This window comes from Lacerta agilis, chromosome 7 (genome assembly GCF_009819535.1).
Source record: "Lacerta agilis isolate rLacAgi1 chromosome 7, rLacAgi1.pri, whole genome shotgun sequence".
In the NCBI taxonomy this organism is placed as follows: domain Eukaryota; kingdom Metazoa; phylum Chordata; class Lepidosauria; order Squamata; family Lacertidae; genus Lacerta; species Lacerta agilis.
The window spans coordinates 11,373,018-11,391,104 of record NC_046318.1 but is presented as its reverse complement, the minus strand read 5'-3'; the positions used below and the strand labels follow the sequence as shown (position 1 = coordinate 11,391,104).

At 44.0% G+C, this 18,087-nt stretch overlaps 1 protein-coding gene across 2 annotated transcripts; it reads left to right on the top strand.

Moving 5' to 3' along the window:
• Positions 1-234: 234 nt before the first annotated feature.
• Positions 235-14,902, top strand: OTULINL (OTU deubiquitinase with linear linkage specificity like). 2 transcript variants are annotated; one of them, XM_033154379.1, is made up of 8 exons: positions 235-367; positions 5,708-5,861; positions 7,525-7,556; positions 7,661-7,752; positions 10,638-10,787; positions 11,707-11,835; positions 13,135-13,407; positions 14,673-14,902. In XM_033154379.1, the coding sequence occupies exons 2-8, from the start codon at positions 5,755-5,757 to the stop codon at positions 14,850-14,852; spliced, it is 963 nt and encodes a 320-aa protein (XP_033010270.1). In that variant the 5' UTR covers positions 235-367; positions 5,708-5,754; the 3' UTR covers positions 14,853-14,902. The 2 variants fall into 2 exon arrangements, with proteins under 2 accessions (XP_033010270.1, XP_033010271.1); XM_033154380.1 differs by lacking the exon at positions 235-367 and adding an exon at positions 414-432.
• The last annotated feature ends 3,185 nt before the right edge of the window (positions 14,903-18,087 follow it).

Sequence of the window (18,087 nt, the reverse complement as noted above, 5' to 3'; positions counted from 1 at the left end):
TTCTTCCAAAACACTGCTAGGCAGCCTTTCCTCTCTTGTTTCTCGCTTCCTTGCCCTTACAGCTACTTGTAACCTCGCCTTTAAAACGCTCAAGTGCGCTTCGACATGATGCCAGCAGCACCAAGAGAAAGGGAGAAGGGAAAGTGGGCTGTTACTCCGCGAGGGCTTTTCTGGCGGTCGGGGCGTCTCCCCTGCCCGGGCCGCCAGCCTCCAGAGGCGTGGCCGGTGTCGCTTTTGTGTCCGCCAGCAGCGGGCGGAGTGAGGCCGGTGTCGCGCCTTCTCCCTTCCTTTCTGCCGCCTCCACTCACCCGCGCCCGCCCTCTGAGAGCGCCGCAGGCAAGAAGAGGCCCAAGCAGCTGCGGAGGCGGTAAGGAAGACCAGTGCGCTGTCAGCGGCTCGACTCCGAGAGCTTCCTGGAGAGCGAGACCCGGGGTGAGGAAGGGGCGCGGGCTGCGCGCAATTACGCGAACAGCGGAAGGCAGCGCTTACTTCTCTCTTTCTGCACTTCCCTTCTCAGTCTGGCGCGCCCAGCTCTTGAGCTTCCCCGGGAGGGTTTCTCTTTTCCCACAAGCAGATGCAGCTGAGGGCCCCGATTCCATACTTCCTCGGCAACTCCCAGCCAAGTCCCCCCTTTTTTGCTACCTGATGTGTGCGCTGGGAAAACTCGGGAAGCGCCTTTTTGCCCACGCGCAAAAGCGCTCCAGGCAGGGACTTTTTACGCGTCGCCTTTGTGTATAGGTGCGTGGTTGAGTTTTGGACAAGGAAGGGGAGAGGGGTGGGTGCGTTGCTAGGTTTTTATTTTATCAGATTGCATGGGGGGGGGACATTTGCTTGTAGACTCAGCGTTTGGGACTAGGCGTTATGTGCCAAAAATGGAAAAAAGGAGGAAGTACAAGGCCAGAGACATCCTTACTTTTCATAAAAGTTGGATGGCTCAGCTGGTTAGAGCCTGGTGCTGATAATCCCAAGGTTGCAGGTTCAGTGCCCATATTGGACAGCTGCATATTCCTGCATTGCAGGGGCTTGGACTAGATGACCCTCAGGGTCTTTCCTAACTCTTATGATTCTAAGTCGGCAATGAACTACACCTCCTCCTGTTTACAATAGAAGTTCAGGCTTGAGGCAGGGGTGAGAGAGAAAAGCAGTCTAAAAAGGCATTGTGGCTAGAGAATAATCCTCACTCAGTGTGCTTCATTATTTGTGTGTTGCGTGATCGAGGTTGCAAATGTCTGTGGTATCCTAATGTGGGTTGTAATTGCTTATTACGTTCTTTTGCGCACTCACAGTCCCAGGGTAGTGTAGTAGAGCAATGGCTGGCAGCAGAATGGGTACTTGTTACAGTATATTTCCGCCCACAAGTAAATAGCAGCTTCGGGGTGGTTTTAATTGAGAGGGGAGAGTTAACACTTCCCCCCACTTCCCAATCCCGATTGGGGCCCAATGCAGTTGTTGTCAGTCCTTTTTTTTTAAAAAAAAGGTGGGATATCTGATTCACATATATTCTACATCGCATCTGATTTGGCCTGAGAGAAGGAGCTGTGTATTAGGAAGCTGTTTGCTCAAATTCATCACTCTTGTTAGATTATCGTTTTGGAATCCATCCCAGTAAGCCTCAAAACTCGAAGTTTTGCTCAGAGCTCTTTATGACAGTGGGGTAGAGTGCCAACCAACCAGAAAAACAAGACTAGCCCCTCATTGGTTTTATGTTATCGCTCTGTCAAGTCAGCCACCATTCCATGGCACACTCATGCTCAGCCCTCATTGGTTTGGTTTGGAGTCCCCCTCTTAGGGTACTTTGTCCATCAAAGTTTTTTATATGCCTGAAACCTTGAAGGTTCCCCCAAACCTGCCTGATACTTCTCTCTTGTGTGTGGCTAGTAGGATTTTGACTACATAAGGACCCAGACTTGGATAAGTGAGTTCGCTATTAGTATACAATAAGCCCGCAACTTATGTAGGAGTTACATTCCAGGGATTGCGCCTTAAGCCAAAAGTGTGTATAGTCAAAACCTATTGGGTTCAATGGCAGGTGGGATTGCCAATGTCATTTCTCACGGAACCTTGCCCCTTAATATTTTTGTGTTTTAATTGCCATGCGTGTAAAGCTGAATGCACACAAGTTGAATGTGCATATGTTTCAGGCTTATTGTGAATGAGGATGTAGCTGCATTATACCCAGGGGTAGCCATTGTGTTGGGGTATTAACTCCCACCATCCCTGACAATTGACCATGTTGCAGTTGACAACATCTGGAGGAAACCACACTGTCTCTGCGTGTCCTACGCAATAAACGTTCATAGATGCTTCTGGCACAGGGACATTCCACATAGGATCAGCCCATGCAATTGCAGAAGAGCTGAGGAATATTGCAAGTTTGAGTGCTGGGGTAGAAAATCAGCTTCAAGGGCAAGAAGTGTGGGGATACCGAGCCCCTAATATGAAACAGCTGCAGGATTTTTAACAGATTTTAGTGGACATCTTATAGAAGCCTTTAAAGAAAAGAAGTGAGCTTGGGTATGGCATGCAAATGCTCAGTCAAAATAGGCAGGCTTTTGTAGTTTCTGTTTCTCCCTTCTGAAATATCAGAATCCAAAGTCCAGGCTTTCTAGACCACTCCCTTTCTGACAGGTGTACCTAAAGCAGCTCAGTCCTGTGCATTTCCCTCAAAGACAGGGATCGGGAACCTGTGGCACTCCCATTGTGATTGGACAACAGCCCCTATAATACTTAGCTATTGACCGTGTTAGTCGGGGCTGATAGGAGTTGGAGTCCAACAGCATATGGAGGGCCACAGGTCCCCCCCATAGGAACCAACTCCTAGGGGCCATGGTTTCTTCACCCACCCCCAATAAAATATTTGAGGGGGCTGCGACCCCCCCCCAAGGTTGATAGGCACTGATGTTCAAATGGTGTGTGTACACACCATGTCTTGTGATCAACTATGTACTAATATTTTTTTCAAGTTGGTGCCCCATTCCCCACCACAGCTCAAAGATAAGACCTCTTCTGAAAGCCTGAAATGCAATGCATATATTTTTAATCTGATTGATCAACCTCTACACAGTTTGAAATTTAGGGACTCCCCAGACATCCTTTCTATTCTACACTCATGATGATTTGTGTTCATGATGATATTGGAGTCACGCCGAAGAATTGATGCTTTTGAATTATGGTGCTGGAGGAGACTCTTGAGAGTCCCATGGACTGCAAGAAGATCAAACCTATCCATTCTCAAAGAAATCAGCCCTGAGTGCTCACTAGAAGGACAGATCCTGAAGTTGAGGCTCCAGTACTTTGGCCACCTCATGAGAAGAGAAGACTCCCTAGAAAAGACCCTGATGTTGGGAAAGATGGAGGGCACAAGGAGAAGGGGGCGACAGAGGATGAGATGGTTGGACAGTGTTCTCGAAGCTACTAACATGAGTTTGGCCAAACTGTGAGAGGCAGTGAAGGACAGGCATGCCTGGCGTGCTCTGGTCCATGGGGTCACAAAGAGTCGGACACGACTGAACGACTGAACAACAACAACAACAACAACAACATACATGATCCTGCAGTTTGAGCCTTCAAAAATTTCAGGACAGACATACTACTTCATTTCCAATCAGTGCATGCCCTACTGAAACCCTGGGGACTTTTCATACGACAAACGTTCTGGTGTTTTGCTTAGTTTTGTCCTGCTTTCATTGCTCTACAGTGAAAGAGCACCCCCATCCAGACAGAAATCAAGGGGTAACATTGGGGAAGCGTCGCAGAACAACTAATAAAGCAGAATGGATGTGTGGACAGTCCAGTATGAGTCAACCATTAATGCACCAGAACTGCATCAATAAAGAGGCCCTGATTTGACTGATTTACTTCTGCCTTTGCCAACTTAATGAGGCAAGGGAAATGCCATCTCTCTTTGGAAGAGCACATGCCTTGCATGCAAATGTCTGAAACCCTAGAGAGCTGTGGTCCATCCGTGTAACGAGCTAGATGAACCAATGGCAGAACTTTGCATAAAGAAGCTGTAAGGCTTCTTTTTGCAAGGCGTGCTTTTGTCACCCTATATTTAGACAACTGTTTTATAAGCAGACAGCTATCAATGATACTGCTTTTTGGAACATTAGCAATCAGGACAGGTGTTTGCATCCATCAATACAGAGGTAAATGTACATTTTTTTTTCTTATTCTATCACGTACAAACTGGCCTTCTGCACTGATGCCAGCAGCGAAGTAACCTGACTGAGGGGAACCATGGTAATTTAAAGTAACCCATCGGTTTGTTTTAGGGTGCCTGTCTTAAAGTCGGAGGTCATTTCTCAGGAAATGGAAGGACGAGGGGCTAGAATGAAATGTTTGGAGATGATGTTGAGCTTCCTTTCTGATTTTGAGTTACCTGGAAGTGATGGGAGGCAGGGGAAGCAACCAAACAAGCTTCTTGCAGCCTTTAAACTTTCCACACTAGCAACTGTCTCCAATTTGACCTTTCAGCTGAAATGCCTGGTGGTGGTCATGGGGAGACCTAATATGTGAGATCTGAGAAAAGCAGAGCTAAGGAAGTCCTTTTCCAAAAAGTGGCTGACACTAAGCTTGCTGCCTTCATCACAGAACGGTTCATAGAATCAGAACTGTAGGATTGGAGGGGAACCCAAACGTCATCAAAGTGCAACCCCCTGCAATACAAGAATCTCCACTAAAGCATCCATAACAGATGGCCATCCAATCACTGCTTTAAAACCACCAAGGAAGGAGAGTCCACCACCCTCTGAGAGAGACCGTTCCCCTGTTGCATGCCGTTTCTCAACCTTGTGGTCAGTCTTTTGGCTGGTTGACTTTTTCCAGTTTTGTGACTTCTCAGTTGCAAATACAGGCTTCTTTTTCACTTTTTGTTTACAAAAATGGCATGAACTGCCACAGGAAAGATTTCCTTTGCACCATTTTTCTTTTTTTTAAAAAAAAAAATGGGGACTGGGAAAATCTGAACAGGGTCCCTGATCTGTAAACACTGCTTCTGTTTTCCTGACTGCAATTAATCCAGAATGCGGCAGCTAGAATGGTGACTGGGAGTGGCCGCCGGGACCACATAACACCGGTCCTGAGAGATCTGCATTGGCTCCCAGTACGTTTCCGAGCACAATTCAAAGTGTTGGTGTTGACCTTTAAAGCCCTAAATGGCCTTGGCCCAGTATACCTGAAGGAGCATCTCCACCCCCATGGTTCAGCCCGGACACTGAAGTCCAGTCAGTTCTGTTTTCCTGACTGCCTGATGTTTCATTAGTTATGAATGGGTCATTAATATGGTGGGGTGGGGCGGGGGGGTCTGTTGCTGTGTGCATTCTAGGAAGAAGTGAGGGTAAGCTGTTGTATGGCAGGGGACTCTGGAATGGTTGTATCGTCACATTGATAATACAGTAATACCTCCGTGAACGTCCGCCCCGTCGACCGTCCATTTCAGCGAACGTCCGCAGCAAACCCGGAAGTACCGGAACGGGTTACTTCCGCGTTTGCCTCTCGTGCATGCGCAGAAACACTAAATTTCTCCGCGTGTGTGTGCAGAGTGGCATTTTGTCGAGTGTCCGGGGCTCTGGAACGGATCCCGGACTCAAAACAAGGTGCCACTGTAGTGTTGAGAAATTAATAAACCTAACATTTAAGAAGAATTACTTTGGCGATATATAAAAACAATGAAAGTTAATAATTCTCTCTTTTTTCCTGTTTTTAGGATAGAATGATGTATCTTCTTAGATCAGAGCTGTCAATCACCCCTACATGTTGCAAGCTATAAAGGGACAGTTTGCATTAACCATGACTCTTCTTGCTACTGCTCTGTGGTGTTGCAGGCAACTCTATACATATATTGCTCATTTGCTAAAATGGTAGGTTTTATGGGGTAATTCTTCCTCTGAAGTGCCACTGGCCCATGGTTAAAGTCAATGGGTTGGGAGGGAAAGCACAATCAACTGTCAGTGCGGCCAGATATTATGGTGGGCAGAGTTTGCAGGATTGCATAGTTTGTCTCTGTGTCATCCCACCCTGTCCCTTTTCTATCTCTCATGTGTGCACATACATAGAACCATGGAATTGTAGAGTTGGAAGGGACCCCGAATATCATTCAGACCAGGGATGTCCAACAGGTCGATCGCGATCTACCAGTCGATCGCAGGGCATCCCTGGTCGATTGCGGTTGATCGGGTGATCCTGATTGATTGCCGTCCCCCCCCAAAATACTCAACAGCTTTGGTCAATACAATGGGTAGATCACTGCCTGTTTTTTTTTAGTGGGAGATCGCAGGCTCTTGGAAGTTGACATCCCTGATCTAGACAACCCCATGCAATGCAGCTGTCCCCTACATGCACATACAAACACACACACACACACACAAAGAGGAGACAATTACCAATTGGAGCAGTCTGGAAAGCTAGAAGTTGGGTGTGCAGTGTCCAGAGATTCAGATGACGCGGAGGGCTGCATAAGTAGGTTTTTCCAGCCCAGCATTAGAACCAAGTAACAGCCTTGCTAAAACAGATCATGTGTCCATCTAGTCTAAGAGCAGTGAACCAGGTATCTCTGGAAGCTTCCAAGGTTTGGTATTCAGAAGTACAAGACGGACCAACATTGTAGTGTGGATTGATGCTGTTCAGCAGTCCAGCTACTCCGCTCCATTTGATTTCCCTCTCGCCTTTCCCTCCATTTTTAAAATGCCGTAGTTTTCCGTGTATTAGATGCCCCCATGTATAAGACTATTTTGGGGGACTAAAATTTAAGAAAGTGGGGGGGAGGTGGCACAGTCTTGTTGAGCTTTTTTGGGGGGATTACTCAGGGTTGTTGAGCTTCTTTTAGGGGGAATTGCCAAAAACCGCTCACCCGCATGCGTCGCAAAATCTGCCTCTCGTCTGTCCCTCCACCGGGAGAAGCTATCAAATCGCCCGCCCAATTGCCGCAGCATCAGCAAACCAACACTAGCCATTGACGCATCAACCAATAACACGCCCAATAGCCGCTGACAGCCACAGCAGCAACCAATGGAACGTCCACCCTCTGCACTACCCAACCCCCACTTTTTAGCATAATTTTTAAAGAAAAAAACCTAGTCTTACACATGGAAAAGTACAGTACTTCTGCAAATATCAAAATTCCCCCCGCCCCAACCTCTAGTGAGCCGCTGCTGCCATTTGGGGTACATAAAAAATGGTCCTCACAAACTGGACATTTGAAATAGAGAGCATTGGACAGCCTGAATAGCAGCAGCAGGAAATTCCACATGGAGACTCCATTTTGCCATCAGGGCAAATACTTCTGTGTAGCGCTTGTAATTTTTCCTAATCCTTTCTGCAGGGCCATCTAAGCTAGCGGCCATTTACCATATCTTGTGGTAGCGAACTATATTTGTTTTGTGTAACACGATGAAGTACTTCCTTCGGTCATTCACAAACCTCCTGCTCACCAGCTTCCAACAGTATAAATTATTATTATTATTATTAAACAGTGCTTACCTGATGCAGACTCTCTGACTACTGTTCTTGCTGTTTGGCTTTCAGGTGGAGCAGATACCTGCAGAGAAAATTCACAAGTAATATATGCAGTACTGTGTTAATGTTGTTTTTTGGGGGGGAAATATTCATATAATATTAAAACAGATTCATTTTATTAACTGATACCTGCACTTATACTTAGATAACCAAGGTGTTTCGGCTGAAGCTGATTTGCTTGGCTACTGTGCAGAAGAATGGAAAGAAGAAACAGAGCAGGCCAAACACATGAGAAAGGTAAGACTAAGAATGAGAGGGGTGAGCTACTAATACAGAAATGGACACACTGCATTGATGGCCGAGCAAAGTTCAGCTTCTTTGTTTGGCCTTCGGTTTTGTATACAGTCATACCTTGTGTTATGTACGCTGTGGGATGTGTACGTTCAGGATACGCACCACGGCGACCCGGAAATAACGGAACGGGTTACTTCCGGGTTCGCCACATCGCGCATGCGCAGAAGCAAGCGGTGACATCACACGCATGCGCAAAAGTGCCAAATCGTGTCGCACAGATGCGCAGACACAGCTCTTCATAATATGGATGTCACAGGTTACGAACAGGGCTCCGGAACGGATCCCGTTCGTAACCAGAGGTACCACTGTATTTTTAACACAGAATCTCTTCTAAATGCCCGAGATATCAAGATGAGCTTGGGCACCTGCATAGAGAACACAATTCCCTGTTGCAAATTAAAATTTCAGCATGTGCCATTTTCAAAGCAGGGAGGAAATTATTATCTATTTATTAAGTTTTCCGTATATACTTAAGAAATGAAGCAATAACCCCCAGTTTAAAAGGCCACAGGTTGTTTAATTAGCCAAAGCTCTGGGAGAAGAGGAAACATTTTCAACTGGTGCCTTAAGATATGTAACAAAGACACCAGGTGAGCCTCCCTGGGGAGAGCATTCCACAAGAGGGGAGCCACCACAGAAAAGGCCCAGTCTCATGTTGCCACCCTACAGACTTCTCATGGAGGAGGCACACAAAGAAGGGCCTCAGATTATGATCGCTGGGTCTGGATCAGTTCATACATGGGGAGGCGGTCCTTAGGGTAATATACTGCAATGCAGTATCTGCCTTAAAATTTGAAATATCACAAAGTTGGCGTGCATATTCAGGACACAGTGAGTGTGGTTCAGATGCAATTGTAATCGATGGCTTAGTTTTAAAAGAACAAGTCTCCGACTCATGCCTTCCGGGTCATGTGGCCAGCATGGCTAAGCCACTTCTGGTGAACCAGAGCAGTGCACAGAAATGCCATTTACCTTCCCACCAGAGCAGTACAGTACCTATTTATCTACTTGCATTTTTGATGTGCTTTCGAACTGCTAGGTGGGCAGGAGCTGGGACCGAGCAACGGGAGCTCACCCTGTCGCGGGGATTCGAACCGCCAACCTTCTAATCAGCAAGCCCTATGCTCTGTGATTTAACCCACAGCGCCACCCGCATCCCTTAGTAGTACATATATGGGTTTATAATAAATAAAGCCAAACTCCAACTTTAAAAGCTTCCAAAACATGTGATTTTTGCTCTTGTTGTTACTAGCTGGCTTTCCATTGGTTTATGACCTTGCCTTGCTGGCTGCCTGCCGGCTTCACTTGTAGCATGTAAAGAGGTTTGTTGCCCAAGGCTAGGATGCATTAAAATTAGACTTCAGGGTGCTACAGTGGTACTTTGGTTCTCAAACACCAAAAACCCGGAACTAAGTGTTCCGGTTTTCGAATGCTTTTGGGAAGCTGAACATACAATTCAAACTTTTTGGAAATCAAACGGACTTCCGGAACAGATTAAGTTTGGCTTTTTTGTTTTTGCTATTTATTTTACATTTTTGTTTGGGAGGTTTTTTTGGTTAATTTGTTTTTTGTGACTGTGTGGGACCCAGTTCAGCTACTGATTGATTTGGTTGTGTGACTGCGGAAATGGGTAAAAGCGCCCCCCATCCAAACAATGACTATCATCAGTGCAGGTAAGAATAATAATAATAATAATAATTTTTTAATCATCTACAATACTGTCTTATTTATTTTATTGTACAGTACATTATTGTTTTCATTTTATGGATCAATGGTCTTGTTAGATAGTAAAATTCATGTTAAATTGCTATTTTAGGGTTGTTGTTTTTTTAAAAAAAGTCTGGAACAGATTAATCCGTTTTGCATTACTTTCTATGGGAAAGCGCGCCTTGGTTTTGGAATGCTTTGGTTTTGGAGCGGACTTCCAAAATGGATTAAGTTTGAGAACCAAGGTACCACTGTACTTTATTCAGACCCTGAATAATTGGTATCCCCAAGGTGAACACAGCTGTCTAATGGTTAGTTCCCATTTATCGCATTGCAGTGAAAGAGACAGAACACAGGAGAAGGAAAATGAAACGTTCTCAGTGTCTGGAATCTTGGCCATTCGGGTATTAGAAAATTTGATAAGGTGTGCTTTATCACAAAATAGATACTGAGCTAAAATACTTTATTATCTATTAACTCCCACTCGCCCATATTTCCAGCTGCTGGCATGAGCTTCTTGATGTGATGATGCACATATTTGATACATACATATCCGTTGGCTTTCAGTTTTGAAAATGGGCCAGCGCAGGAAAGGCAGGAAATTCTGTGCCCCTACCTCTTCTGCCACCACTACACCTGCCTCCTCCTTGCCAAAAACAAACATATACAAGCACAAAGCTAAAATTCTGCACATACCGGAGGAAGATTCAAGCAATCAATTCAGTTAATAATAAAATTTTAATTTTTTCCCCTACTAATTAACATGGTGCACAATCCATCGGGAAGCCCTCCTTCGCAAGATGCACCGAAAATGTGGTGGTCTTGTGTGAGACAACAACTGTGATGCTGCACAGCTCCCACTTGCTTAATTGAGAATAGAATTGGAGGAATTTCCCCCTGTGGGTTGTGTTCCAGTGGTCAGCTCTGACTGCCACCCATTTGGCTGCTCTTGCTGATACCCAAAATTTAGCCCCTGACCTTACCTCAGGGTAGAGCTGCTTGTGGTGTTCCCCTTTAGAATGGTCCTCGATCAACTGCTCCTGCCAATCGTTCGTCCCCATCCAAAATTCAGGAAATACCATTCCTTGTTGATTTGGTATTTTCTCTCTTTTTCTTTTAAGGCTTATGAAGACTTGTTTTGGAGACACCATGTGAAATATGTACGGCAGGTCAGGGGAGATAACTACTGTGTGCTGAGAGCTGTGTTGTTCCAGATTTTCAGCCAAGGTATTCCTCTTCCGTCATGGACAAAGGCAACAGATGTCCTAAAGGTACATCCTGAAACAAATGATTATATGCAAAGTCAATTATTTTCTAGTGTATTAGTACATTTACAAGCACAATTCAAAGTGTTGGTGCTGACCTCTAAAGCCCTAAACGGCCTCGGCTCAAGTATACCTGAAGGTATACCCCCGTCATTCAGCCTGGACACTAAGGTCTAGCTCCGAGGGCCTTCTGGCGGTTCCCTCACTGCGAGAAGTGAGGTTACAGGGATCCAGGCAGATGGCCTTCTTGGTAGTGGCATCCGCCCTGTGGAATGCCTTCCCATCAGATGTCAAGGAAATAAACAACTCTCCGACTTTTAGAAGACATCTGAAGGCATCCCTGTTTAGGGAAGTTTTAAAAGTTGGATGTTTTATTGTGTTTTTAATATTCTGTTGGGAGCCCCACATAGTGGCTGAGGAAACCCAGTCAGATGGATGGTGCATATATGTGTGTGTGTGTGTGTGTGTGTGTGTGGTTTACATAGTTCTTCCCCTTTCCGTTTTATCCTCACAACAATCCTGTGAGGTAGGTCAGGCTGAAATCAGCTACAGTAGTACCTCAGGTTACATACGCTTCAGGTTACATACTCCACTAACCCAGAAATAACGCTTCAGGTTAAGAACTTTGCTTCAGGATAAGAACAGAAATCGTGTTCTGGCGGCGCAGCGGCAGCGGGCGGTCCCATTGGCTAAAGTGGTGCTTCAGGTTAGGAACAGTTTCAGGTTTAGAACGGACCTCCAGAACAAATTGAGTACGTAACCAAAGGTACCACTGTAGTGAGCCTTATTACCGAGTTGGGATTTCAACCCCGGGTCTCCCAGGTCCCAATCTGACACTGTACCCAATGCACCATGCTTTCGTTCAGACTGAAATCCTAAAATTCCCACTGAACTCCTCCACTGGTTATACTCTCTTCTCTTTCAGCTCCCGGAGAAACTTCTTTATTCGCAAGGCTGCAACTGGATCCAGCAATATAGTTTTGGATCAGAACAGTACACGGGCTCCAATACATTGGGAAAATTGCGTAGATGTATTGAAACGTTGAGAAGTCAGGTGAGTGGGCAAGATGGATGGAGTGCCCATTGTCACTGTAAACTGTGCTATGGATGAAATATTAGGGCCACAACCTTGCATAGCAAGCTGCCATATACCATATCAGCCCATTGGTCTATGTAACCCACCCAGTATTGTCTACACTGACTAGTCGTAGCTCTCCAGGATATCAAACAGGGTTTTTTCCAAGCGCAAACGAGGTGATTGGGATTGAACCTGGGGTCTTCTTACAAAACTGAGGTCCTACCACTGAGCAAATGGGAAGGAGACAACTGAGGCACAAGGAGGCAGAAAATTCAATTAGTTTAATCTGTACATCAGTTAACAGAAGCCCTAGTCAACTAATTAGTGGGGGTAATCTAATTGGAGAGTGTACATTTAATATTACAGGCCTGCAAAACAGAATTGAAATACACTTTTTGATGGGATGGGGAGTGGAGTTATTCTTATTACTTCACAGTTACTGAAGAAAACGTTCACACCTTTTTACAGAACCACAGTATCTCAAAAAGGCACCACATTGAGTTTTCAGTGATGTGCAAATTTATTGAACCGATGTGGTTTTAAAAAGCGGGAGATTAAGTGCATCAAATGAAGGCTTGTCTCAAAGGGTACTGTGTGTTTTTAAAGCTTGATAACCCACCTTTAAGAACAACTCAGAGCAGTGAATGGCTCAGAGCTGAGTGGCTGAACCACAGGTGTTTAAAGCTACCTTTTACAGCTGTGAATCACCATTATCTGTCTGCGAGTGGGGCCAGTAACAAAATCTTGCAAGGTACAAAATATTTACAGTGTTCCTGTCAATCAGCACATCCTTTCCACAGTATTTCATTTCATTCCCTATCCCCACAATTTTCTTTTCTTTATTTCTGCAGCCAGTTGGCATTCCATGACCACTGATCATGCTCAGTCCTCGCAGGGCCATTTTGGGATTTATTTACTTTTTTGCCACCTTAATAGTATGTTCTTATTTTGGTATTCTGCTGTCCTTGGGCTTCAGTCAGCTCTCCTCCCCCCCCCCCTTCAGCAGCTTTTTTGGGTCCGGGTGTACTACGCATGCCCGGAAATTCCGGGCATGCGCAGTACATTCGATGTGAGTCGTGACATCACGACGCACGTCGTGACCCCGCCCCCCAGGGAGGTGCTGCCGCCCCGGGCAGCAAGGAGGCTTCCTCCGCCACTTGGTGCCTTACTCCTAGTATATACAATATTAAATACTTCAGCTAAAAACAAAACTGCTACTTGCTATTTAACTGTTTTTCCCCTCAAGCTAAATTTTTGTTGTCCCGTGCATTATAGTGGATGGAAGTCAGTAGTATTAAAGACCAATATGAAAGAGGGAACTTGTGCAATGCCCTTTTTGCCGACGAAAGTTTGGAGCACAAACTGTACGAGGCCATAAAATTCATCATGCTCTACCAAGTAATAGAAGCCTACGAATGCTTGAACAACAAGCAAGAGTGCATCCCAAGTTTTTTTAGCCAGCTTTTTGTACGCGATACCTCCTTGGACCCTCTGAGCTACATGATGAATCATCTGAACGCCATAGGGGAGAGAAGAGGCCTCGATCAGGTAAATATGAGCTGGAAAAACCAAATCCAACGATTCTGTAGCATTCAAATGAAAGCTTCAAATACTGCAGTACTTGGTTCATGCATCTTTGTCTACATCAGGCATAGGCAGACTCAGCCCTCCAGATGTTTTGGGACTACAATTCCCATCATCCCTGACCACTGGTCCTGTTAGCTTGGGATGATGGGAGTTGTAGTCTCAAAACATCTGGAGGGCCGAGTTTGCCTATGCCTGGTCTACATCAAGAAGGCAAATAATAGGGCAAGCTGTATGCAGTAAAAAATAAATCAGAATATTTTTTTTCCCAAGTGGCAACCTGAATTGTGCTTCTGCTTCTTCTATCTCTACTAGTCACAAGGAAGGGACAATAAATACATGGGCCCTGAAGCTTCATCTCCTGAGCAGTGGAAGACTTATTTTGCCATTTTTATTTTATCCAAGATTTCACAAGACATCTCCCATGCACTTTCAAGCCTATCTTATTTGGCACGTGGATTTTCTAAAATGACGGAGCTCATTTTCTTTCTTAAGAAATTGAATTCTACTCCTGTTAGTTATCCGAAACATATATCTCCATCTTTTCCTCAGGAAAGCTTACAGAAGCTACCAACAGAGTTAGAAAACCATAAATTAACAGTTCAAATCATCCCTTGCAAGGAAATAAAAGAATATAGCAGCATTTTTAAATGAAGTCCAGGGACAGTTAAAGCTACTTCAATAAAACAGCAATTTACAACCCTATTGGAATCTCACCAAACCTTCTTAAAATGCTTATCATTCATGTACTGTACACGTTTTTTTTTTCCTCACACCAGATTTACATTTCCAGGGGTATATCAGTCAGTTTCATGAGTTTTAGTAGATATTCCAGATATAGAATGCCACCCTACATGTCACAAATAGAACAAAACAAAACAAAAACAAAAGGCTTGGGATCACTCATCATGAAACTTCTATTCATGGATTCCCGCTTGTTTTTATATGGTACTTTTCTTCACTGCCTTTAAATGTCTGAGTTACATCTTTTAATTGCTGACATGACTCCAAATCAATGTCATGTTCACACTCGACAAACTCAATTTCATGCATGCACACGAAAACTCATACCAATAACAAACTTAGTTGGCCTCTAAGGTGCTATTGTAAGGATATTTTTTTTTAAATTTTGTTTTGACTATGGCAGACCAACACTGCTACCTACCTGTAACTGGATCAATTTATTATGGTTTGCTAGTGTGTAATTTTCATCCTTTTCTGCTTAACAGGTCGAACTGTTTCTCCTTGGGCATTCTCTTGAAGTCAGGATAACCGTTTACAGGTTGTGCAAGTTTAATTCAGCCGTTTCCCAAGAAAGCTACCCAGACATTTATCAGAGGGACTGGCCAGAAGTCTTTCTTCTGACTGAAGATGACCGTCACTATCACATCCCTATTATCAGGATATAAATCTAATTTCTTGGGGTGCTGCCAGAACTTCCTGGCATGGGATCCCCCTGCTGAAGAACCATACAATATCCAAACTTTTTTTTTAAAAGAGTAACTCTAATGCCAAAGAGTGACTATGATTCAGGCCATTTCTAAGCTTAAGATACCTCACAAGTTATGAGAGTAACCTGTTATAAGCCCATATATTCCACTCTCAAGGTCCCACCAGCAGCATATGCCTATTGATAAACATCTTTGGTAATGGCACAAATTGGATGTGAGGATCAGTATACACAATACTGGTTTTGTGTGCTTTTTAAGATCAGATCACATTGGGTATATCACACAGAATTGTAAAATAATAGCCCTTCTTTTGCCCTGGGGAACTAGCTCTGTGAGGGAAGTGGGAATTTGACACGTAATTCTCAATAATATCACCCACTTAAAATTTGCAGGGAAATCATGTAGTGCCAATGGTATAAAGCCGGTATTAAGTTGGTAATGAAAATGGGCCCTGTGATCTGTGGACAGCTCAGTTTTACTTATATCAATCAGTATCAATTGATAACTATACAGTCTCCAGTGCGGCCAATCCTGCTAATTTAACAGAAATAAGGCCCTGCATTGGGACTGCAGAAAGCAATGGTATGTAAAGTCCTTCAGAAACATCACAGTATTCTTTAAATCCACTTACTTGCTTTGCAGTTAAAGGACCTTGTTACACATCCCATTGTAAAAAATAAAGGGGGGGGGGAGTTACCATTGACTCTACTTTCAATCTTGTCTCCTTAGCAACCAAAGTTGTTTGCAGATGTATTTTCCACATTTACACAGTTCCCTCTGTGCGAAATGGTCCAGAGGCAACAATTACATTGGCTCACAAAAATATGGCAGACGGATGTTGGGGTTGCCATCTGACAATGAACATGCTGGGAAGAGCCATTTGTGTTAACTCTGCTCAAGCGCATCACTTCCACTGCCTATAGCTGACCCAGAATGCCATGGGATTTGATAGGTCATTACTGCCAGGATGGTTATGTTGTAGTAGTTTTGAATAGGATGCCTTAGAATATCCTATGTGGTAGAATTCAGAGCACTGCATTCAGCCATCTTCAGAGCAGTGCATATGCTCCACATTCTGTGCCAAGAAAAGGAAAAGCCTGCCACCTAAGCAAATTTGCATAGTTCTGTGATTTGCACTGTACTGCATACTTTTTTTCTGGTTTTGCCCGCCATTTAGAAAGCCAAAGAGTTGCGCAAGGCACTGCTGCCGTATCACTAGCCAATGGAAATCTTATTAAACTGCCCCGGTAACTGCTGAAATCTCACGAGACATCACCTGCATAATTTCAAACATACATTCACAGCCATAAGGATTAGTAACCTACTCTTTATTTTTATTATTATTACTTTGAAAAAGCTGAGGTTCTCATACTGCTGAATTATCCCATCAGTGCCCCTTTTTGCACTACTTGCACTCACATGGAGTCGCAACATATGCAGAGCCTAGGCCATATTCTTTTTTAGGAAGAGTAATTGCGACTATCTCAAAGTAATCACTGCAGTACCCTATTCCTCTCAAAATGTACTTAAACACTTGCAACTTGCATTTTTGGTGAAAATGTTAAGCCTCTGGCTTTGTAATACTGAACAGATTTCATATTGATTCATTTCTTTGAAGAATGGTTTGTAAATCACTTATGATCTTCACATCAGTGTTGTTTAATCTTCCTAAGAGTAGATCATATTAAGCACTGTGTGCTTTTGGTAGCAGAGGCTAAATTCGTTCCGTGTTGTAGAACAAATTTCTCTTTCCAGTTTGTGTATATATACGTTGCGCAAAACCGTAAGATCAAAATGAGTTGTCGAGTATTGTAAGTAAGCTCCGGGAGTTGTGTTGATTTGATGTCTTCTGTGACTTTGCAAACTTCAAAACAAATCTAGAACCCTCCACATGCTTAAATAAATATATTTATTACTACAGGCTTCCGCTCCTCACGTTGCTCGCTAACTCTGCCAACCCAACCCCACATCTCATTGACTCCACTACCACAACTCTCTGCTACATTTTGTCCAGAAATCTGACCCACCCAGTTACTTGCCTTACCTTACTCTGTTGTGTGCGCATGCAAATAGGCAGCCAGGTGGTCATTGCAGCCTAACTGGCAGCCACACAAACTTCAGCATGGCCATTTTTTCCCCTTACAAGAACACATTGTATAGTAAGATAAACGTATCCATTCATTTGCATACTTTTGCTAACACTACACATCTCTTTTGTACTAGATCACTGTAAACTCTGTCTGGCTAAAACCCGACTTGAAAACAAGGAAGAAAGGGAAAAACAGAAAGAACTATATTTATTTCCCCTCTGGAAGGCTTGAGGCATGTAGCAAAACTCCACAGATGCACTTTGGGACCTTTTTTTTTTTAACGATCCAAGTGGTGTATAAATTTTATGAAATAAAGACACCCCAGAACAGAATCAAATTTCTCTACCCATTGAAGTTAACGAACATAACTAAGGTTCTTTCATTTCAATGGATCTAACTTAGCGATACACAACCCAAGATAGGCACGTAGATATATACAGGTGGGAGTTATTGCATGTATAAGCAAAATTATGCAAAGCCAGGAAGCCCCAGGGCTACTCCCTGACCCCTGCTGCTTGCCTGGCTTTGTGAAGGAGGCATGAGGGCTCTTGAGAGGGTCCCAAGGCCATGGTGCTACCTTTCCAAAACTAGGTAAGCTTCCGATTGCAGCTCTGCAAGATGGTGGGGCGGGGGGGGGGAGAGAGATAGAGAAATGGAGAGTGGGTTTCTCCACTCTTCATTTATTTATTTCCCACCATCACACATGCAAAGCTGCGGTCACATAACTAAAATAAACGGAAGTTGAAAGTTATCTGCATTCATTTCACAGTCGTTAGTTACATGTATTGATATAGTACTCTTGTTACGATTAGCTATAAAGCCTGAAATAATGACCGAAGCAGCGGCATCAACATTTTGTATCTCATTTGATGGCCTAGTTTGTAAATCTGTGTCAGACCGAAATAATCTGGGTATCAGCCAACCAGTGAAGAGCAAACATGAGGGAATTGGTTACCTCTTGCGGCCACGAGGTAAGAAGTACAGTTGAAACTCGAAAAATTAGAATATCGTGGAAAGGTTCATTTCTTTCAGTAATTCAACTTAAAAGGTGAAACTAATATGAGATAGACTCATGACATGCAAAGCGAGATATGTCAAGCCTT

What these genes read in the sequence shown, in the direction of transcription:
- OTULINL (XM_033154379.1), top strand. Translation starts at nt 5,755, where the DNA reads ATGTTGCAAGCTATAAAGGGACAGTTTGCATTAACCATGACTCTTCTT. An exon ending in AGGCCAAACACATGAGAAAG is followed by an intron (nt 7,753 to 10,637) that starts GTAAGACTAAGA and finishes TTTTCTTTTAAG; the next exon opens with GCTTATGAAGACTTGTTTTG. An exon ending in AGGCAACAGATGTCCTAAAG is followed by an intron (nt 10,788 to 11,706) that starts GTACATCCTGAA and finishes CTTCTCTTTCAG; the next exon opens with CTCCCGGAGAAACTTCTTTA.